Raw genomic sequence first — 23,916 nt, 5'->3', positions numbered from 1 at the left:
TAAATAATATATAATCTATGCTTTTGTCCCCTTTCTAACCGTTTCTGCCGCAGGCCCAGGAAGTCATTACCTATTTCCCATTGCCATAGCCCTTAACTGGTCTGTGAATCTCCACCCTGCCCCCCAGAACGTCCCTCCACACCTCCGCCCATTCCCCGTCCTGCCACCAGACTGCTGTTTCCAAAATACAAGCCCTGCTCCAAGTGTCTCTCCAAGGTTTAAACAGCTGAGTGTTCTCCACCGCCCACCTTTTTCGTTTTAGGTGTGCTTCTCCGCCCTGGTTGCCTGTTAGAATCCCCTGGAGCTTTCAAAAGCTCAGCTGCACAGAACTCCGCTGACACCGGTTGAAGCAGAATCTCTGGAGGTGAAGCGGGACCTGGCTACGTCACAGCTCAGACTGATTCTGATGAGTAGTAAGAGGGCCATCGGAGACGAGCCCATCTCTCTAGCGTGGCTTCCCAGTCCAAGAAACCATCTTCCTTCCTCTCTCAAACACACCCCACTCCATCCTTTCCCATCTTTGCCCTCAGGTGTCCTGGTCGCCAGCTGTCCTGCCTCCCCACCCCCACCCTGGCCTCTCATTTCTCCCCTAGCAAATTCAGGTTCATCTGTCCAGACTTAAAGCTATCTCTCCCACTCGCTCACAGCTCTCCCCATCGCAGGGCCCACCATCCTGGTCTGTCCTGGCCGCGGTCCCCACCCCACTGCGGGCAGGGCTGTGTTCTGCCTTCACGGCTTTGCCAGTGCCTTGCATGGAACAGGCGATGGTTCAGACTCTGTCAACTGCTTAATACACCTGTGCTCGCTCTTACCCTAGTGCCTGGCTTGGCAGCCTGTCTCCTCCAAGACAGCTTTTGTTTTCTTTTGTTTGTCCTAACAGGTAGGAATTGTCCCTTAAGCTTCAAAACCCTGATGGCTCAGAACTTGGCTCTAAGAAAAGCGCTGGACCCTCTGAAAAGCAGTTCTCTCCAGAAAGCTTTTCCTGGGGCCCATATTCAGTTACCAGAGCAGGAGCTGTCAGAGCTGGTGGCAACTAAAATGAGGTTAGGCACGGAAGGTTAGGGCTGGAATGTTCTCCTCAGTCAGACAAGCATCCTTTGAAAAAGGGCTTCCCCCACTCACTTCCCTGCCCCAGTGGAATCCTTGAAGGGTCAGCTGAGGTTTTCTCTGCCCTGCCCTTCAGAGCAGCAGGGGGCCGACAAGCAGAGGAATGCAAGGAACGACTCGCGTTTCCCCCAAGTCCTCTTCTTGGCCAGCGGTGGAAAAATGTCGGGTTGGTGTGTTACCAGGAAAAGGGAAATAAGAACTACCTCGGTTCTTAGTCACCCGAAAAAAAAGAATTTTTGATGAGAGACAAAAAGCAAAAAAAAAAAAATAATAAAAGATAGTACCCTCCCGAGAACTGGGAGCAGGCCAACCCAAGAGAGGGGAAATGACACCATTCCTTTCTTTCTCCAGTTTTTATATCCTGGTTTCATGATTGATTGATTGATTGACTGATTGCCGGCTCAGGTTCCCTGCACCCCGGCACGCCCATCCCCTTTTGGGCAGGTTCATTGGGTCAAGTGACCCCGGGGCCTTCTCTTATGCGCAGCTGCCGCGTTTTGATTTTAACTGGCTTCTTTTGCTGGCCCTCCTTTAGAGAAAGTGAACATTTCTGGAGTCCCTTTTCCTGAGAGCAGGAGTACTGTTATTTTCTGGGTGGTTCCTCCCCTCCCTCTCCCCCTGCCCAGTGCTCATTTCTATCTAACTGCCTCACAGGTGCACCTGAGCAGATAGGCCACGGGAGGTCGCCCACCCAGCAGCAGCCCCGGCCCAGACCTGCCGAGTCAGAAGGGCAGCGGCCCAGCAGTCCTGCCTCCCCAGGCCCATTCCACAAGCATGGTTAGCTTTGGGAGCGCTGCCCACTTTGCGCACCCAAGCCACCCCCTCATCCCGCTCTGAATCATTCCAGGTTTGATCTGCCTTGCAAAGGAGGCTTTTCTTTTCTAAAAAGCCTGCACCCACTGGGATGAGCCCAGGGCTCCTGAGTCACCAAGGTGAGGCTTCTACGTGCCACCAGAAGACCAGAGGCCTCAGAACCAAGAGGTGTGCAGGAGAACCTTTAAAACAGACAAGGAAATTCACTCAGGCTCTGGCCCTCAGGAAGCCGGATCAAGACCAAAGAAATCTGGCTGATCTCTGCAAATATCTGCTGCTCAAAGAGGCTGGTGTAGTCCCCCACCTCTGCCACCAAGCTCTACTTCCACCTCTTAATCCTATTGTATTTTCCTTCCATGGCCCTTATCACTTCTGAGAATTGCACAAGAATCTGCGGTTCATTGTCCGTCTCCACCAATAGACTGTAAGCACAGGGCAGAAATCGGGTGATTGGTTCACTTCTGTAGCACCAGTGCTTAGAGTAGAACCTGGCACATAATAGGGGTTAATCCATATTTGTTGGATGAATGAGGGAGTGAGGGAGTGAGGGAGTGAGTGACAGCACACACACTCCAGGAGTGCAAGGATGGTGTCTGGCTTGCTCACCTCTGTGAGCTCATCCCTGCCTCCCCAGTGCCTAGCAGGTAGACACTTAAATTCTCGCCAAATCAATGAACAACGTGCAAACACGTTTTAACTATCAGCCCCAACACTGGCACCATACTTCATCCAGACTACGCATTACGGGATCCAGCAGTTGCTAGGGCATTGCTCAGTGCATGTGTGTAGGGGGCTGAAAACTTCAGAGGGTGGCAAACACTCTTTTGAGAGTATGACTTGGCATTCCGCCAGAGGTTAAAACCTGGAGAACCCGAGGCAATGAACAATCCCAAAGTCCTGGAGGAGGACTACAGCTTTTAGGGCATTTGAATTCCTTCCTACTCACTCACTTCTCCTGGCTCCAGATACCACTATTTGCCATCACACGAGAGACCACAGCCAACCAAATTCCATTATGATGCACAAACTGTACCTTCACATGCACTTAGGTTAAATTTAGAATTCAAGTGCACTTATGCGGGGAAAACAACACGAGGCAAATTTCTTTTAATCAAGTGGTTTATTATTTTTTTCCTTGAACAGGAATTTAAGTTACTTCGGTGGTCACTGACTTCGCTACAGAAAAACCTTCCAAAGTGATAGGAAAATGAGCCCAAAGGGTCTGACCTTGCCACGCGTCCACTCAAGCAATAAGCCTCTGGTGCTGAGCACTTTCAGAAAACCCAGGGGTCCAACGGAGTGGGGGCAGGGTGAGGAGGGAGGCTGAGGACTTGATGGTATGAAAGGTTGTCACAGAAAAGAGTCTTTAGGAAGAACCAATTATCAAGAGAGTCAGATTATTTAAAGTTGAAATGAGTGAGAATTTATTCACAACATATGCAGATCTATGAAAGTGATTATGCAGATGGCTGGAAAGGGGGCGCTTAAAAGTAGCAGGAACATGGATGCTGGGGTTTCCAGCATGCCGGATACGAGTTGGAATTTAGCAAAATCCAAATCCCTCCTGGTCCCTTTTGGTTCCCTTTATTCTTCCTCATAACACCAGCAATTTTTTTTAAAGGGGAAGATTTACACCTTTTTCCTCAAAACCCAGTGGTAATGGCAGATACGTTCCAGGCTACCTCAGCCCTGTCTTTGGTGCTTCTTTTTAGATAGAAGGTTTGCATTAGCAGAGCTTTGAATACATATATACACCAATTTCCAGAGATTTCGAATTGGTGAAGTACTGGATGATTTTTTTTTCACTTTTTTTCCCCCTAATCCCATATATTTGTTACTGAAGATGGCCCAGGAATCCTTGCAGTCCCAGTCCTGTCTTTCCCATACACACTGTGCAGCTACTTTGTATTGATTTTCAGGTCCCCAATATAGATGGGCAAAAATGTAGGTGACAAGGAAGTAACCTCTATGGTCAGAAGCGTGGTGACATGCTTTGTCCTGCAGGTTATCCAGCCGCCTCAGAAACCAGAGGCTACGAGCATCTCTCAGACTTCCATTAACCAGTCACCACTACCCACCCCGCCCCACACTTCCGCTGCCCCAACCCCGGGCTGGTCTTGTCTCGTGCTAAGAGTGCACAAATGGGTCATCAGAATGTTCTCGAATTTTCTCCCAGTGTCCGCTTCTTTCTGCCCAGGACCTGCTCCCCACTGTAGCCATGGGGGCGGATCTTCAACTCCACAAAAGGAATGGAGAATTCATGTCCTTTCCATGGCTCCCAGTTCACTCCCTAAGTTTAAAAAAAACAAAAGGCAACATCAAGAAGAGGCACTTGGGAGAGGGTAGGGTGGGTTATGGTACAGAGGAATGCATCTTTGCCAGGGAAACCACTCCCTCTCTGCTCAGGAGACAGAAAAAGAAACAGGTGACTGGAATAGTTGTAAGAGAAGTGAGGGAGGACTCTAGAAGCATGTGCCCTCTACTGGACGGCTGAGGTTAGACAGGCTGGCGACTTGGAAGCCCCCAATGGTTGGAAGATGGGGGTGTGTGCCCAGGACGTGGGTGAGGTCGGAGCAGCAGTAAAGATAACAGGGGGTCAACCTGGTCAGCAATGATCAAATTATCTTTGCCTCACTCTTTTTTTTCTTTCCAAAATATTAAGGGCAAAAATAAACATATTAATTGGCCAATTGTGTAAAATCATTTTCAATTTAGACTGTTTAGATATTAGCTCTGGGGTAACGAATAGCCTGCTGAAAACTAAATTTCATTTTATGTCTTTTGACTGGTGAGTGCAATAATATTTAATTCACTTAATAACCTTGCAACCTGGCCAATAAAAAGCCCAAGTGACCAATTTTATGTATTTTAATTTGTGAGGTAAATAATAAACAAGAAGCTAAATGCCTTGCAGACTGTGAAAAGCACATTAACCAGATGAATGTCTTTTATTAGCAAATACGGGGATGGTTTAGGGCATGCTGGCTGCTCACTGCAAATATTTGATCTCTGATCGCAGGCCTCCCCGAGTCGGGCCCCATGCTGCCACCATGATTCATGGGCCCCCCCTCCTTGGCTTCCCTGGGGGCAAGTTTCTTCTTCCCTCTGCAAAAATCACAGAAGGATTGGGAGTCCCTGCTGCCTGGTCCTCACCAAAGGAATCAGAATGTACCTGGTCTTCAGATGTCCTAATATTTGCAGTCATATCGGTACAAGGAGCTTTCTGGGGAGAGATGGCTTCCTGAAGGCTAGGCTCAACACCCAGGATGGGAAATTAGAAACCCAGGAAGGGGACTCTGAGAGTTCATGGAGGGGCTGGATTAATGATGAGTAAGGAACAAAGATGCAATTTTCAAGAAGCTGTGAGGGAGCAGACAGGAGATGCCTGGGAGCTCATGAGGCATGAAGATGACGTTCTCAGGGGCATGAAGATGACGTTCTCGGGGCACAGAGGTTTGAGAAATCACTGATAGGAAAGTTTCAGAGCAAGGGAGGAGCGAGGAGCCCTGGAGAACTCTTGGCACTCCTGAAATGGAGAGACTGGTTTAGCACAAAGCTCCAGGCTCTGGATGAAGTGGATCCGAGGGTGGGTCTGACTTAAGGCAGAAAACTTCACTTTCCCTGTAATCAGAGGACCTAGAAAAATAGCTCTGGTTTAACTTAGAGAACAACCAGAAAAAATATCTGAGGTGTCTGTTATAGATAAAATATTTGTGCCCCCCTCCAAATGCATATGTTGTAGCCGTGCCCCCCAGTGTGATGGTATACACAGATGGGGCCTTTGGGAGATAATTAGGGTTAGATGTCATGAGGGTGGGTTGCCCACAGTGGGAATAGTGCCCTTATAAAAACACGAAGAGAGACCAGTATACTCTCTCCACTATGTGAGGACATGGTGAAATGAAAAGGCAGCCATGCACAAGCCAGAAAGACAGCTCTCAACAGGAAGTGGACCTGCCGGCACCTTGACCTTGAACTTCTGGCCTCCAGAACCCTGAGAAGTAAATGTCTGTTGTTTAAGCCACCCAGTCTATGGGGTTTTGTTACATGCGTGAACTAGCAGGGTGAGATGCTGTGTGACCCCTTTCAGCAGTGGGCAGCCAGAGCGCCCCTATGCTGAGTAAGGGTGCAGCATTGGTGGGAACACAGAGTGTGGAGGGGCTGCAGCAGATGGGCCTGGAGGGCCTTGACCTCAAGGCCGTGGAGCCTGGAGAAGAAGCCCTACTGCCCTAACTTCCGGCATCCAAGGGAGAGGGGCAGCCAAATCCAGCTGGAGGGTGTCGCCCTGGGAACTGAATCTGGGCAGAGCCTGGGGCAAAGATGTTCACCTGTCACCCACCTCACTGTGCTTGGTCTCCCCGTATCTGCCGTTGGGGTTGGCCAAGTGGCAGTTCTTGTACCACCAGCCGCCGTGGTGCGTCAGGGCACAGTTGCTGAGGGCAATGTCGTTGTCTCGGTCGAAGGTTGTAAACTTCCATCCATTGTGGTAAGTAAGAGCGTCCCCTGCAGGAGAGAAGAGGGAAGAGGGGAGAGCCCAAGTTTCACCACTGAGGGGGTGAGGACACTCTGGCCCTAAAGAGGACTCGGCAGGAAAAATCTCCAAGGATTCAGTCCATTGTACCACAAGTAGTCTCCACTTTCTCAAAGTCTCCAAGAAGAGGACACGACACAGATGAACAGATTCTCTTTCCTGGCCTGTCACCCAAACTTCAGACCTTTTTCTCCAATAGCTTTTTTTGTATATATATATTATTTTTTTTTTAATTGAAGTATAGTCAGTTTATAGTGTTGTGTCAATTTCTGGTGCACAGCACAATGCTTCAGTCATATAGGAACATACATATATTTGTTTTCACATTCTTTTTCACCATAAGTTACTACAAGATATTGAATATAGTTCTCTGTGCTATACAGTATAAACTTGTTGTGTATCTATTTTATAAATATTAGTATCCACAAATCTTGAACTCCACATTTATTCCTTCCCACCCTCTTCCTCCCCTACTACAGATCCAATAGCTTTAATAGCAGTTTCACTGTTTCACTCAGAGGCTTCACAGTAAAATACCCACATATCCAAAACCAAACTCCTCGACTCTGGGGGTACAAACAGAGGTCCTTGCTCTCAAGAACATAGTTGCGGGTGGCTGGGAGAGATATATAATCTTTAATTATATATTAAATATATATTAATTAATTATATATTGGGAGATTAAAGATTGTCTCCTTCCTGCCTCACCTGAAACAGCAACCCGACTGCTCCCATTAATTTTCTCCAGTTACAGAAGGGCAAGCTGTCACTTCATTCACAGCCATCTCCTCCTCCCTTCAGAGTTCCTGCAGATAGCCCCCCTCAGCTCAAAATAACACACAGTGGCTCCCTTGGCAACCCCTTTATGAGCACAGCTTACCGAACGTGCATGTAAAGTTCCCAGGGCTGTTTTCTAGGAATCTGTGCAAAGGCTATTTCTTAAAGATGTGTTTGTGGTTATCTAACCTTGGGCGTTGGGATAAGGAAAGGTGAAGCAGGTTGTGGCCTGAGTTGTCAGGGTTTCCCCCACCGCAGATGGATTTTCTACCTTCTAGGAACTGAAGCCACACTAATGTTCAGAGTGTAGATAGCCAGTGTTCTCATAAATCAAAAGTTCAACTTTTCTTTGGTCATCGGACCCTGGCCGAGACAGTGCCCTGATTTATTAAGCTTATCTCCCTAAGGAAGATAAAGTAGAAACGCCAATGGTGGGTAGACTCCCTTCTATTGGAGATTCAGGAGGAAACGCTGAGGAGAGGTAAGTGCCCTTCTAGTATAATAGCGTTGTGGGGGAAGCTCGTTCTTCTCAGGTAGCAGGTGGGAGGGGTTGGTGGCCGGCCCGTAAGAGGTCTGAACCCAAGCCCGGGTGGGGCTGCTGAGCGGGTGAGCACCCACCTCATCAAAGTGCCACTCCAGGACCAACTCTTCTCCTCTAGTGCTTCCTAAGGCAGAAAGATGACCCAGGCAGCTGAGCCATCTCAGACCAGTAGACGCCATTAACACCACAACTCCCTTAAGTCACACACAGGCACAGGACCTCATGTCTGGACCCTGAACACCCTCCACCTGGGACCAGGAATGGGCCAGTGTGAGAATGAGTTGTGCCACCTCTAACTTTATCTTTTGTCCGTGTGCTCAATAATGTCTTCCTTCTTTCCTTTTAAGTGCCACTACTTAAAAATCCACTTCAAAGCTAGGAAGGCACTGGCAGTTGGGGTGGCACAATTCTTCACTGTGGATATTTGGCATCCCTGGCCCCAGCCCACGGAATACTGGTTGTGTTCCTCAGTCACACTTCCGAGGGTCCCCAGGGAGTGGACCATCCCTGGTCTGAGCAGCTCTGAGTCTCCAGCAGGTGAGACTTGAAATCAGCTATAAATGATTGGCTAGCCCACAGAAGTCATTCTGTGCCACTATGAATGTCTACCTACTTATGTTTTCATTATAATCTCTAACTAGATGAACGGCAGCATCTTGAAAGTAGAGTTCATAGACTGCCCCACCTGTCTCACTCCAAGATTCAGAATCCGAAACTAAATGTACATGGCGTGACCTTGCTGGAGCTTCCTTCAGGGAGGAATAGAGGGGTTTCTGATTCAACTTCAGTGGAAGCAAAAGTTAAGGGCAGGGCCCACCTGGAAAGTCTGAGTCGGGTAAAAGCCTGCAACCGCACTTTTCCACCAGAGCTATGCATCCCCAATTCTAAAATGAGCAGTAACAGGGTTACAAGCTGGGGAGAGCTGGCAGGTGCATGGAGATAATCAGAATGTTCACCTTCTATTTGGATGCCATGTCCTCTAAACAGTCCCTCATTATCCAGGACGTGAGTAGCCAGAAGCTTCCTAAATTTCAAAACCCTCCTTGGGGACCAATCAACATATATAAGGAAAATTAAAATGGCACTAACCCCACCACTGTAATTCAGAATTTAATAGTAAGAATGATAGTACATAGGGGAGACTAGACCACTGCCTAAATGCGGTGTGAACTGAAGGCCTCCCAAGGCTTCCCATTAAAAAAGCCATCCTCCAGCGACCAGCACCGTCAGCCTGAACAAGCTCAGAGTGGGAATTACCCCCTAATCACAGTTAAAATGCAGAGTCCCCCGGAGGAGAGTCACAGTAATTCACGAATATGTTGACTCCTTTTCACTCATTTTCCCATTAGCATCAGTTCATTTACTGGATTAAGATGGGCCTCAGAAAAGGTATATTTGACTAATAGAGGAAAGGGGACGGGGCAGCCTGGGAGGGCAGGCCTGAGGCCGATGCAGGCACTGGGTTTCAGGGAGAGATGTGGGCACGGGTGCCAAAGGGAAACAGCCCACTCTGTGTCTTGTCTGAGGAAGGTCCCAAGAATGGAGTCTGTGAAGACTGGGGTTCTTCAGCCTGAGAAAGAAAGGTGGTGACTGATCCCCATGGTCACCAGTGAACAGAGTATTAGAAAGAAAAGTGATTAGATATTTGCCCGAGGAGTCTGATGAGATAAAGTTCATAATTTATGGGAAGACGAGAAACAATTTTAAATAAAACTTCTCCTTGCCCCTATGGACCTCCCCTCTCCCCTTTCGTGTGTACTGTGCACCTGCATTAACCAGGAGGTAACACTCCCTCTTAATCTCATCAAGGGACCCCGAAGGCCCATGACCCGCTGCTTTGAACATGTAGCTCTGGATCGTGTAAACTGTCAATAATACGTCATTTGACTAGAACCCTTTGTTTCAAAAACTTATATAACTGCGCTTTGACCTCTAACAGGCAGAATGGTCCTCAGAGCTTTCTGGAAGACTGCCTCCCGGGTTACAACGCTCAGGTTGGCTCGAATAAAATTTTCCATTTCTTTCTTAGATCAACTATGGATTCTTTTTACCGTGGACAGGTCTAAAGGAGCTTGCAATGCACACCCCTCTTCCCCCTTAACGGCTGGGAGGGCCAATGCAATCCGACTTCAGCTACAGCTAGGGGCCGGGGGAGGGGCGGCAGCCAGCTTAGTCCTACAAAAGGGCATCTTTAAATCCCCCTCATTTGGTTCATATCCTTATAATTACCTAAATTTCCAACTGTGTTTTAACTCTTTTTTTTTTTTTTGCCTATGCCTGACTTCTGCGTTTTGTATTGTATTTTGTATACGATAAAGCGGCGACACAGCCTGCTTCCAGGAGGCAAGAGACCAGGACCAGCAAAGAAAGAAGGAATCCAAAGGGAACCAGAGGACAGAAGTACCCAAAGCAGTACAGACTCTTCTAGCTGCAGTGGCTTTTTTCCAAGGACTGTTTTTCCCTGAATCAATTCTTCGCACACGTTCCCCCCACCCCCCAACCCCTACTCAGAACCCTTGAACAGTTCCCCGCACCCGTCGCCCAAATTTCTCATCCTCCGCTAGGTGCCTACCGCTCCCACTTCGTCTCCTCCCATGTCACCCTGTCACCAAACTCACCCCTTCACTGCCCCTCGGAAAGCTCTCTGGGTCTCGGAGCCTGTCCTTACAGTATGAGACGTCTGTAAGATTATGCAGAAAAGCCAACCTAGCAGCAGCGTCTTTTCAACTCACCTGCTCTGCGCCAGGCTCCCCACTAAGCACCGGGAAACAAGAGCAAATGCAAAATTCATGTGATTTTTAAAAAATTAAATCATGAGACCTGAAACAAACCTTGCACCAGCGGTTGGCCACTTCCGATCATGGCCCCAGACACTCAGCAATGGTTGTTCACAGTCCCCTGCCCTAGGGAGTTCTTAAGTGGAAAGTTTAGAGAAGGCCTGCAAGGCTTCAAGGGTGCACCCCTATTTCCTTGCCTGTGCTCGGGCTTTGCTCACCCCTGGACTCCCCCAAGCCCAGCTACTTTCCTCCCATCTAAGCTGTACCCTTTCAGACCCAACTCCAGCTCCCAGCTGCTTCCTGCAGTCGCCCCGTCCCCAGTGAACCCACCTCTCCACACTCCTGTAGCTCTTTATTCTCTGTACCACTTCTGTGACTCTTTGCAGAAGTTACCTTATATTATTCATCTACTTACATGTGAGTCTGAGGGGAGAGACCATGTCTGACCCAGGCACCCGATTTGGCTGGTAACACATCCCTACACAGTCCCACTGAAGTCAAAACCTTGAAATGCCAAACACTAGACTAACCTGCCAGGCTTTAAAGACCATAAATACAGGTTTAAAGCACAGTATTAAAACAGTAATCGCAGTTTGCCTCTCAAATAAAATACTCAGTGATGTGACTCCAATACTTCCGTCACATTGCTTAATTTTATTCTTTTCCTTCACACCACCAGCTGGCTTAAATCCAGTGAGCAGCTAATCGAGGTTAAGGTTCCCCGACTTTCAGCTGAACTGCTAATTTCTGTGTTGTCACAGTTGTGCGGAGTTAACGAGTCCTACACTTCTTACTGTTTGAATCAGCACTTTCATTCTTCTGTCTTTATTTATGACAAAGTGCCACAAAATATTTAAATCTCACACACACACACACACACACACACACACACACACATACACATACACTACTGCAGTCACACAGCTGAAGTCGAACAAGGGGTGGGCAGACACCATGAACTCGCTCATAACATGGGTCCATCAGCTAACAGACAACAGCCCAAACTGGGGGGGGGGGGGGTAATAAGAGAAGGCAGGGAGGGCATAGCTCAGTGCATGAGGTCCTGCGATCAATGCCCAGTACCTCCTCTAAAATAAATAATTAAACCTGATTACCCCCTAAAAAAAACTTGAAGTTTTTACCCTCCCCTCAAAATAAAAGAAGGGGAGGGTACAGCTCAGGCAGTAGAGCACATGCTAAACATGCACAAGGTCCTGGGTTCAATCCCCAGTTACTCCTCTTAAAAAATAAATAAAGAAGTAAACCTAATTACCTCCCCCCACCAAAAAAAAAAAGAGAGAGAAGGGGTTTTACTGGTGGCGGATCAGTGTGTACATGATGATGATCAAAGATTGCTTTCCCGACTCTATTTACCCTCAACCCCCTGCAGGGAGCAGGGCCTCAACGGATAAGGAGGACAATTCACCTTCGCAAACCCATGGCGTGTGGCAGACCCGTCCCTAGCCACCCCGAGCAGGAGACCCCAGCGGGAAGGGAACGTTCTGTCTTACCTGCTGTGCCTCTGTATTTCCCAACGGAAAGCCTGTACCGCTCCTTGCTGGAGGCCACCTGGAAGGAGTCGTAGATGGCATAGGCTGATTCGTTGGCAGTCTGTAAGTCCACTCTCACCTCGTACCGGGTAGGGGTGCCAGTGGTGAGGTTGTGTAGCTTGTCGAGTCCTAAAAGGAAGGAATGGAATTCCAGTAAGCAGTCAACCCATGTGTGTGAGCACTCACCACTAGCACCCGAGACGTGCACCTCCAAAAGCTGCCTCAGCCTTGACCTCCTTGGCTGATGGGAGCCGTCCCCATACCTTCTCTATGGGGGGCTCACTTTCTCATCCCGTTATTTCTTTGTCACAAAGAATGAGAGTGGGGACCATGTCCTCCCTCTGGGAGGGAACAGTGGGGGATAACCATGGGTAAAGCTGCCCCCGTTGACTCTTTCTCTCTCAAGCAGAAAGCAGTCTATTTATCATCCACTCACCTCACCAAGTGGGAGAGGAGACCAACCACTGACTCTAAGGTCACTGAGGGGATTTTTGTGCCAAGCAAACCACAAACATCATCTATCAGACACTGAGCATCCAGATTATTGCTTTTTAATTCTTCATTTCCCAATTGATGCTTTTGACTATTTCATTCTCTATGAACATCTGCTCCAGAATAGAGCAAAGGGAGAAGGGGAGAAACACCACCATGATGACTGGCATTACCAGCAGAATTTCAGGAACTTGTGTGACCTCCCGGTGAGAGCCCAGAATCCCAACCAATCAACTGTTTTTCTACTCCTGAGATTTCTAAGTTATCCAGGCTCTGGACAGATTGTGTGGGGCTTAGATGCACAAAGACCACCCACCCATGACAGTCCCACCCTCTCCCAAGCCCAGAGACTAGGAGAATCTTCCCAGAGACGTGGCCCCACCAACACTGAGGTCAGCAGGTTCCTCAGAGTGTGGAGGGGAAATCTCTCCCTCCTTTATGGAGGCTCAAAGGTCATACCAAGCCAGAACTCTTTCATGGGGTCCCCAAAGCCTTCCACGTAGGTCCGCCAACGTTTGAAGAAATCCAGCTGCCCAGTGTTCCGCCTCTGGAAGACCTGGAAAGGGAGACGGATGTTTCATTCTGACACATCTGAAGAGACGTGACCAAAAGAAAGAGGACAGTGGTATGGACTGGGGGCCGTCCCGAGGGTGGACAGAAGGTAAAATTCACAGATGGGGTGATGGATTGGAAGTGGAACTGCGAGCAGGGAGGAAGTCAGGACTGCCTCTTGGGGTCTGGGCTTCCAGCGCTGATGGCTAATCACTCAGCCGTTTCTCAGAGAAAGGGGCTCAGAGAAGACAGTACTGCTACTGAAAAAAAAAAAAAAATCCTGCAGGTAGAGCAGGGCATTCAATAAAAAAAAAAGAAAGAAAGAAAAGAAAGAGCCTGGAACTCCAGAAGGCTGGAATGGCGTCTTTCTCTCCACCTACTTTCCTTTGTGTTTACCAAAAGCAGAAGCCCCAACACAGAATCCAATCTCCCTCCTTTCCATCATGCTTCATAGACATGCCTTGAAATAAAGCACTTTATCTTGAATCTGGCGAGGTAAACCTCCTAATACTTGAGCATTCTTGGCATTTTCCCCTGAGAAGAGACATGGAGGGAGGCGAGAGCAGGTTGCCCACGACAATGCTAAGAGCTCACCGCGAACTTTTGAAGCACCAACCCCTTTTTGCTGGCCCAGGAAGCAAGGAATTAAGGCACCAACGCATGGGGGTCCGAGGTGGACCATGGCCCCTCCTTGGCAGGGGTCGGTGAGTCAGTCATTTCTATGCCTGAGCCTCAGTCGGCTTGTTCTCAGACACGGTTAGAAGCGGGAAGGAGGTGTCTGCCTCGGAGGTGCTGGGAGGGCTCGATGAGACCGTATGTGTGCAAAGGACACAGAGCCTCTGAGCAGGACTTAGGGATGGACAGACACGGCAAATAGCAGCTCACCGCACTAACACTGCTGTTCCCCCTCCCTCTTCTCACGTGTGCATCTCAGACACGTCCCATCTCTTTCCTGGCTTCCTTTGTTTCTTTTCTTATTCATTCACTTATGTAACGAGTGTTTATCGAGCATTTGTTAAGGGCTGACTCCAGGGCAAGTGTATGGGTGCCATTCTACAGATGTGAAAGTTCAAAACAGCAAACAGCCAGAGTCCCACAGAGAACTCGTCAGCGGCTGACGCCAGGATAAAACACTGCCTCGTCTTTCCCTGAGGAAGTTGGAAAACCCCAGCTCTACTGAGCCTGCTGTTCAAAAAGCATTTCTTAAGATTCTGAGGCTAACTGTTCATTTCCTAGCACGGCACCTGTTCCCCTCCCCTCCCTGGGACTACTCCTGTATCACGGACAGTGGAATCCTAGGGCAGGTATGGGCACCAATGTTCGGTTCCACACACATCGCATCAAATTCCATTCTCTCTAATGTAATTAGTTACATTAGAAGATCAGGTTCCGTCTGATCCTGCCCTCCGAGGACAGATGCTTTACGAAGGCATTTGGTCTCTGTTTCCAATCAATGAACACAGTGCCCAAGCATTTTGTGTGCATGTGTGTGTTTTATTAATGCTTCAGCTTGGCTGGGGAAACTCCAAAAAATGGCTCTGGTGCTCTTTGCATCATCATTATTTAGATCCAGCTCTATACTTACTAGCGGTGTCCTTGGACAAGTTAGTTAAACTTGACAAGCCTCACTTCTCTAAACTATTAGATCAAGATGTTAATAGCCCATTTGTCATTCTCCTACACCAAAGCTTCAGCAAGGTCATTAATCATGATAAATCATAAAGTATTGAGGCCAGAGTCTGGCACAGACAGAGGTAATAAGTTATTATTATATCTCAATAAAATGTTAGTTTGCATTTTATTCTATCAGATTCCAAATGAACTGACCCACAGGGATCATCTGTGCATCCTGATGGGGCAGACTTCACTGACTCAGTCAGAATCTAGTCCATCCCCTTCTATGAGGTGAAAATGCCTTATAATGAACTATCTGGGATAATGAAAGCCCCTTAGCAAATAAGTCTCAAGGGGGAAAAAAAAAACCTCTGTCTGGTTCTGTACTACAGAGCTTCACTGCACTCAAGAACTTAGTCCTGAAAGACTAAATTGGGAGGAAAAAAAATGAAAATCTCATTTAAATGCCTGTAGAAAGAGCTTCTAATGTAGTCCTTAAGACCTGCAAGATGGAAAACAAAAATGAAAATATTTAAGATACTTAAGTGTTCCCTGATGGTCTTCATTCCACCCTCCCACCCATAGCCTCAGCCACCCTCAAGGCAGAGTTCTTCTGGCCTGTTCATCAAATTGGGTCCCTCCTGCCTGGGATGGAGAAGCATTTCCTTAAAAAGATTTGAGAAGCTCGATTTATAAGAGCCATGTACTAAGACCATCCTTCAGTGACGGAAGACTCTTGAACTCCAAAAAACATGGAGACTGTCAGTAAAAGATTCGGTGGAGAAGTTTTCGGGATTCCGTATGTTTTCTGGAGCGTGGTGGCTTTGAGGAGAACCCTACAGGATCTCAGCTTGTACTACCTTCAGGAGTCTGGGTCAGAAAACAAGGCTTGGGAGCAGGTGGGGGATTGGTGTTGATTCAGACCCAGAGTGATTTTGTTATTTCTGGAAGTGACCAGGTCACACGCATGGGCAAGATGTCCAAGGCCAGCTCCAAGAGGTCAGGGATTTTTGTCTATTTGATTCACTGCTGGTTCTTGAGGATATGAAACAGCACCTGACACACAGGAGGCACTCAATGAATATCTGTGGAGAAAATCACGGGTATTCCCAGGCAGACAGACTCAAGGTCTCCTTCTAACAGTTGCCCTGGACACACATCTCCTTCCCTATGTGAGGCTGGCTTTCAAAGAGGCCACCCGAGACAGTACAAACATCCTGCCAGTGGTCAACTAGGGGGACAAAGGCAGGGAACTGGCTTCACGCCTGAAGGGACAGGACGCTTAGCTGAGAAACAGCAGGTGCAGCCCTGTGAGCCCGGTCAGGTGAAAGGCCTCCCACGTTACATTCTGTTCCATTACTTTCATAAGTCAGTCAGGAATCTCCTCCATCCAACCCAATTACTGCCTTTCAGCCACCGGATGCAGCTGTGCGGATGATAAGTTTTCTTCTTGGTTGCTTATCAGATGGTCTCATTTTATCCACGGCTGCTGGAGTGTCTGTGGTTTCCCAGGCCCCTGAGCGAACGTGTACGTGTGCACAGTTCGAGCTCTCTGAGACCGTGCTTTCTCCTTCCCACAGGGAGTGGTGGATGCACAGCGGGGAAGGCTGCCTTGGGGCAGCGAGAGCCTCTCTCTGTTCAGGCACAGGGAGAAGGGGATCGGGGGTGGGACGGAAAGATCAGATTGAAACTCTCAAAAGCAGCTCATCATATAATTGGACCAGGCGGATGCAATCAAAGAAGATGCCATGTAGTTTCAGCAGACAATGGCCCAAGAGAATAAAACCTCCACGCAGAAGAGGGATGATCAGAACATTGCCAAGCTTCCCTCTCTCAGGCTTCAGCTTCTCCTGTCAAAGCTCCAAAGGCTATGCTTCTGTACTTTGGAGCCAGAGTTCAGAACTGGGACCAAGGACACCAGTTCAGAAGACTGAGCTCCTAAAGAGGCCATGTGTTTCCATCTTGGATGGCCTGAGCTGACCCATTGGGAAGATCAATGATCTAGGAGGCTGGAGTCCTGAAATCTGGTCCCAACTTGGTCATTACCTCATGTGACTTAGCCAAGGCATTTCTCCTTGTGGGCTTCAATTTTCCTATCTATAAAATAGAAATAATAATTTCTTTCACTTACTCTATAGCTTACCTGTGACGGTCGTGTTTATGAGAGTGCTTTGCAGAGAGTAAGATGTAGGTGATATACACGTTAAGGGCATTAGTAGACAGTGATACCCACAAACCTTCCCGATCATCAGCCTTAGTTTAACAAAGCTGAGCTATCCCAGGAGAGAAGTGCTTTGGCCCCGTTCTTACAGTGGGGCGGGATCGCTCTAAAAACAGCTGCAAGCCACCAAAGCTCCTCTCTCCCACCGATGAAGAAGAAACAGAGCTCCCTCGGCTGAGAAACAAGGCACCGCCCAGGGCTCTGTGTGACTCACAATCCAGCCGCCTCCATCCGTGTCCATGTCGCAGTACACCTGCAGGGGCCGGCTGGCGTCCCCGTGCAGGTAGATGGTGTAGAGGCCACTGGCCACGTGGCTGTTCTGCTGAACTTGACTGCAGTCCGCAGGGTGTGGAAAACGGGCACCAACTGGGAGCCAAGCAGAGAGCGAGCAGCATTAGGAGAAGGGCAAGGGTGGAAGGGAGTGGGGCTAGTCCTCTATTTTAAGATAATTTATTTTGTTTAGAAATTATTTCGGAACCTCCTGCTACTTTGCTTCTTCCAACTCTTCACTCACATCTTATTTTTCTCACTCACTCTGCTCTCAACAAACCCTCCAAATGTTCTGGGAACAAGGTCAAGTTCACATCACTTCCTCCCCCAACCCGACTCCCCCAAAATAATACCCCATTTCACTCCCTTCTTGAGTCTCTGTACCATGGATTGGACTTCTTTTGAATCCATAACTCCCCTTCCATTTCCCCATGCCTAGAGAAATCCATAACCCTGTAGGCACTTGCTCCTCCCTGGACACCTTTTCTGGCCTCTCCAATGCTTGTCCTCCACCACATTCTCGTTCCGAGTGCAGGAGTCCACGTTACCTGTGGAAAGGGTAGTGGATACACTCCTGCTCCGGCGATCACCCTTCAAGGCAACCAAGGAGATCGGGAGGGTGACACCCTGCTCGAGGCCTTGCAACTCAAACCTCTGGTCCCCTCTTCCGAGCTGCACCTCCTACCAAACAAAGGAGACAGCAGTCAGTCATTCATTTATCGCGCCCAGCAGCCTAGGTGTCAACAGCACTCCCTGGTGCTCACGACCAAAGCTCCCTGGGAGGGTGGAATTTTGTCTCTTTAAGGGCCACCCAGAACCCCAGGAGGTCCCAGCCCTTCTCCGATCGGCCGTGCCATGGAGACTCAGCATTCCTGGGAGCTCTAGCTGGGAACCAGCACCTGGCACTGCTGCATGGGGAGAACCCACTAGGTCTCCCGGAGACCACTGCCCCCCACCACCCAGATACATGCTGGGACACCAACTACAGCCACCCCTGCCACTCCAGACTGAGAAGATCACAGGGAAGGTGAAACTGGCCACTGCTGTCTGTGAGGCAGGGAAATAGCTGGTTTTTCAACAATCTTTCTTCTGAACCTGTCTGACTCCCTCTGTAAACACAGAGCTAACTTCCCTAGCAGGGCTGTCGTGAGCATTAACTGAGATGATGAGTACATCGAAGGGCTCTTCCTTTTTTCCTCCCTCCCTTCTTTCTTCCTTGCCAAGGAAAGAGAATAATAATTTTCCACTGGGACAAGTTATGAAAATTTGCTGGCCTTCAGGTTCCAGGTGGGAAGTGTAACCCTTGAAATAAGGATTAATTGATTCATTCAATAAATATTTATTGAATACCTACTTTGTGCTTTGTTCCAAGCACTTTAGATAAAATAATAGAATAAAACAGACAAAAGTTCCCTGTTCTCGTGGGGCTAACATTTATTGGGGAAGGCAGACAACAAATAAAATAACATGGGGCAGATGTGTGGCCAGCAGATACGTGATAGTCAGATAGGAAGGAGAAGGCACAAAGGAAGAGGGTGGAACTCCTCTAAAGTGGGACCATACGTACGTTGTTCACAAATGACCGTGTTTAGCCCTGTCGCTTGCACATAGCAGGTGATTGATAAGGATCAACACATTTATCAGCAGGTTGCCATGGAACCAGCTATCAAGCCGGTTGCCCAAGTGAGTTGCTTCACATGGGGGCAGGGCAGGGGCACAAGAGGAAAGACAAGATGCTCCTTAGCATCCAGTACCTTGACAGTGCCGTCTGGGAACTGGTAGGTCAAAACATAGCCATCGATCTGAGCGGAGGGGGGTGTCCAGGTCATTATCCCACTAGACTGTGTTACAGCAGACGGACGAAGGTTTTTGGGAGGGTCGATGTCTGTATATAAAAAGTCAGGTAATTATTATTACTAAGATAACTAGGGGAAAGGTCATTTTTGAGGTGTTGGCTTATATTTTCTCCCTGTACATCCTCCCATTTCTCTTCCTCCCTTCAAGCAGGTAGCAGGCTCCATTCTTCCTTGCCACAAGGTCTCTAGGACCTGTGTTTCCAAAAGTATACATCCACTGAGGACAAGAGGATTAAGGAACAGGGGGTTGGGTAGGTCCCAGAGGGAGTGAACCCGGGCTCCACTTCCCGAGCAGATCCCCGGAGAGTGGTGGATAGGAACCATCAACATTAGCAGACGGGTTCCCTAAGGTGGCAGGGCTCCCCAAGTGGAGTGAGCGAGAACTGAAAAGGCCTGGCACGCAGAACCAGGGGCACTCAGCGAACACCTACCCGGAAAGATGAATAAAATGAGGGATGGGCCCCCGCCCCATGCCTGGCCTTGGGAAATGACCCAAGACTTTACATACAGCCCTGGGGAAGGCATATGACACTAAATTTATTGAGATTTCTAGCCAACAAGGAGAATGGGGGCTTATGATGGAAATGAAGTTGGTATAGAACTAAAAGCTCTATTTCTCACATAACTAAGTAGCAGACTTAGGTGTGCACCCTGTACAGAACGGGGAAGTGGGGGACGTGCTTGTATAAAGGAGGTGAGAAAGGAAGGAAGGGGAGTAGAGATGTGGGAAAAGCAGGGCCTTTCTTCTGGTTCCTACGCACTTTCCCACCCAAACACCAGAGGGAGAGCGTGGGTGTGCGTACGCTGTAAACCATGAAAAGTAAAGTAAAGCTCAGCAAAAATTCTAGTCAACACCACATTAACTGGTCAGATGGCTCATTTTTTTTTTAACCAAACAAGGTATGAGTGGAAATTTCCATTCTGAAAAATCATTATTGTAGAAGGTGATTTTAATTTAGAATTTTCCAAAAAAGATGTCTCCAGGCTATTTTCTTTCCAGTAGCATTTCGGCTGAGAACTGAATTGCAGTGTTTTAATAGAAATCAGGCAGCTGTTGTTTTGAATTAGGATGTTTTGACAAATTCTGAGTTTCTGTAATATCAGCTTTGGTGTGACGTTCTAAAGCGTAGCATCTGGTATGGATTTTATTCCATCCATCACATGGAAAGACTAAATTTCCTGCTTTCAAAATCAAAGCAAAACCTTAACTCTTTATGTGTCTTCAGCTGGCTTCTGCCACCTGTTTGACTGCCCACCCATCTCCCGGGGTGACAGACTTGAGATGTCTGTCTTAGTTACTTCCACAATTCTATGACCAAGAAAGACTGAAACATTGTTGACTTTTAAAATAGGGACAGTGAAGAAAAAAATAAAATAAAATAAAATTGGGACAGTGAAGAAAAGAAAAGATAAGGAAGAAAGAGAGGAAGTAGGAATAAGGGAAAGAGGAAGGGAGGGGGAGACAGAAAGAGGAAGGAGGGAGGGGAGAGGGGAGAAGGAGGAAGATGTGGATTTTCTTAGGACAGCAGCCCTGGGTATTAGGGAGTCTGGAACGTGGAAACAAGTTTTTCTTTCTACACACCTGTTTTAGTTTAAAACTTTTTACTATAAGCATGTGCTACTTTTTTTTATTTAAAACTTCTGTTCATTGTAACTAACAAAAATAATAAAAAATTCAAGACACCTCTAATTCCAGTGGCCGCACATGGGGCACTCGGCCACACAGGGGACGGCCAGGCCTTGCCCGGACTGTCTGAAGAGGCCAGGGTGGGCTCAGTGATCTTGTCAGGTCCCTCCAAGGCCTGTCTCTGTGATGCTCAGCAAGACCAGGGCCTCATCACGCACATAAAATACAAGCAGTCCAGGCCCCTTCGGTCACCAACTGGAGAGGGACAGGGAGGGGAGGAGGCTGCTCCTGCTCCGCCACAGCCCCCCATCTGGAGATGGGAGCAGAAGAGGCCCCTTGCCTCCCTCTTCTCCAGTCTGGAGCTGAGGCCCAGCCGGGTCCTCACGTCCAGGGTGGAGAGCCCGGGAGCTGGGCTGGGTGGTGGGGTGGTGAGGGACCGCCTCCTGCACAATCACCTTGAAGAGTCACACAGTCTGACTTTCACACAGCTGCCGCTACACGCTTTCATCTTAACCTGAACTGTCGCGTCGACGTATTATCTCAAAAAGGTGGAAGAATGCCCTCAAGTGGAACAGCTGTGCTCTCTGCTCCCCTCCCAGCCCAGATGCAGAGGAAGACGCTCTCCTGAGAGGTGCGAAGAGTTCGACGTGTCCCCGTCCCTCACAGCACCTGTCAGGGCCGTGGTGTCGGCCTTGCTGCTCTCCCGGTCTCCCTTCTGGGCCCACACGTGGACCGTGTACTCCACGCCCGGCCTCAGGCCCGTCAGGACGGTGCTGCGCTGCTCCTTGCCCACCGGGACCTCCCTGGCGTCTCCATCCGCGGAGGTGTAGCGCACCATGTACCTGTCGATGACGGCCTGCACCGGGTCCCAGGAGACGGTGGCTGTGTCCTCTGTCACCCGGTCGGTCACCAGGTTCTGGGGGCTGTCAATTTCTTTTTAAAAAGGAAAGGCTGAATTTTAGAGCCCAGGGAGGAGATCCCACCACCCCATCACCATTCAAGTTATCTTTATTAACAATACAATTTCATTTAAAACATTCCCCAGGGAAACAAGCCACCGCATATTAAACCTGGAAGGGATGAGATCTTCTCCAAGTTTATCAACATGGAAATTTTCTCTCCTTCTACAAAAATAAATATAAAAAAAAAAATAAAAATAAAAATCTCTGAGCAACGGATAAGCCACCCAAATTGTGACTGAAACCACTTCTTTCGTTATCTCCATGCTATCTAGTTATTTTGTTTCATAGAATTTGAGAGCTCAGAAGTCATAACTTTCAACCTTCTTGTCTTTCATAAAAGGAAAGGAGAATGGAGACCCAGAGAAATGGAAAGACTTGTCCAAGACCCCGCTGCTTTCTTGTGTTAAAACCTAGACCCTCTTTGCTCTGAATTTTGAGCCCTCCCACCTTCTCGAGGAATTGACTCCCTGTCTTCCATCCCCTCTCTCCTACGTCCTCAGTCTTTCCTCCTCCACCATCACGCCCAGACAAACACGGTCTAGGCTCTCCCTCTGTAACCCCTTAACCGACAGACTTCTTAGGAGAACTGTCTGCGTATCTTAGCTTCACCCCTCACCTCCCATCCACCCATCAACTCAGTGAAGTTTGACATTTTCTACACCACATGCTAAAACCGCTAGTCCAGGTCACCAACAATTTCATGTTGCCAAATCCAGTGGACCCTTGTCATTCTCACCTTGCTCAACCTTTGAGGAGCGTTTGGCTGAGCTGAGCCACTCCCTGTCCTGAGACACTCTCGGCTCTTGGCTTTCATAACCCCACACTCCCCTGGGTGTCTCCCCACTCTCTGATTCCTCCTCTTCAGTTCCCCTTTGTCAGCACCCTGAAAATGTTGGGGCACCCAAGGTTCCCTCTCTTCCTCTCTCTACAAGTGATCTCACCTGTGTCCATAGCCTTAAATGTCAGCCAGATGCTCATGGCTCCCTAGTACGTACCAGTTCTGAGCTTCTGACTTGTATCTACAGCCGCATATCCAAAGCAGTGTATTAGACACTCAACAAATTATTTGTGGGACCAAGAAAGTAGTCATTCAATTAACCAAGGAATCTCACAAGTATCTCAAGCTTAAATATCTAAAAATATTAACATTCCTCCTCAAACGTTTTTATCTCTTAGAAAATGATGCCCCAATCTTCCATGTTGCTCAAGTCAGAAGCACAGGTCATACTTGGTTCCTCATTTTCTTCCTGCCTCACATCTCATCCATCAACAAATACGGTCATTTATGCCTCCAAAATATGTGCCCAAATGTCCCCTTTTTTCCTACTGCTGCCACACTTGTCCAAATCGTTGTCATCATCTCTCCCCCAGCTTTTACCAGACCATTTTCACTAATCTTCTCCCTTCTACGCTTGTCGTCTCTTCCACTTACTCTCCTCGCTGCAGCCTGAATAATCTTTTTCAAATGAATATCGCATCATGTGACTTTTCTTCTAATAAATACAGCACTCCCTCTTTTAGGCACCATGTGGTCCTGTATCATCTGACCCTTCCTCCTTCTCACGTCATTTCATGCCAGGTTCTCTCCCGCCCTCCAGGCTCCAGAAACCCCAGCCTTTCAGTTCTTCAATCATCTCGTGCTGTTCTAGCTTAGGGCCATCACACATACTCTTCCCTCTGCCCCAAATGGCCAGTTTTTCCCAATACCCATTCTCCCCTTCCTCTACAAGCATGCTGCCCAACAGATCTCTCTGCCATGATCAAAATAATCTATCATCTGCACTGTCCAATAAAGTAGCAATTAGTCACATGTGGCTACTGACCATTTGAAATGTGGCTAGTGCAACTGAGATAATAATTTTTAAATTACCATTAATTAATTAAAATTTAAATAGCCACATGCTGCTAGTGGCTACTGTGTTGGATGGGGCAGTATAACAGAATGGTATGCTGGGCACATGGCCCTCCAGCTAAAGACTTTATTTCCCAGGTTCCTTTGAAGTGGGGTCTGGCACCATCTTGGATCTGGCCAGTGGAATGAAGACGTGATGTGTGCAGTGCAGTCACTCTCCCCTTTCCCATGCCCCTTTCTACTGGCTGGAATGAGGGTGTATGATGACCATGGAGATGTAGGTGACGCCCTAGGAATGGCTGAGCAACAATACAGAAGGAGCCTGGGTCTCCTGTACCATGGAGCCACTTACACTCTGACCATTCCACAAAAGA

The 23,916-nt window shown here is 48.2% G+C and overlaps 1 protein-coding gene across 1 annotated transcript in view; it reads right to left on the bottom strand.

Moving 5' to 3' along the window:
• Window positions 1-3,323: 3,323 nt before the first annotated feature.
• Window positions 3,324-23,916, bottom strand: part of TNN (tenascin N) — a 49,744-nt gene continuing 29,151 nt past the window's right edge. The window contains exons 11-18 of the mRNA XM_064477647.1: window positions 21,398-21,661; window positions 19,000-19,130; window positions 17,794-17,926; window positions 17,190-17,341; window positions 13,048-13,144; window positions 12,058-12,225; window positions 6,260-6,423; window positions 3,324-4,210 (exon numbers count right to left, since the gene is read on the bottom strand). Coding sequence (XP_064333717.1) covers window positions 4,070-4,210; window positions 6,260-6,423; window positions 12,058-12,225; window positions 13,048-13,144; window positions 17,190-17,341; window positions 17,794-17,926; window positions 19,000-19,130; window positions 21,398-21,661 — 1,250 coding nt within the window. The 3' untranslated portion in view covers window positions 3,324-4,069. The remainder of the gene's footprint in view (window positions 4,211-6,259; window positions 6,424-12,057; window positions 12,226-13,047; window positions 13,145-17,189; window positions 17,342-17,793; window positions 17,927-18,999; window positions 19,131-21,397; window positions 21,662-23,916) is intronic.

Source organism: Camelus dromedarius, chromosome 23 (assembly GCF_036321535.1).
Source record: "Camelus dromedarius isolate mCamDro1 chromosome 23, mCamDro1.pat, whole genome shotgun sequence".
Taxonomy (NCBI): Eukaryota; Metazoa; Chordata; class Mammalia; order Artiodactyla; family Camelidae; genus Camelus; species Camelus dromedarius.
This window is presented reverse-complemented; position numbering and strand designations above follow the sequence as displayed.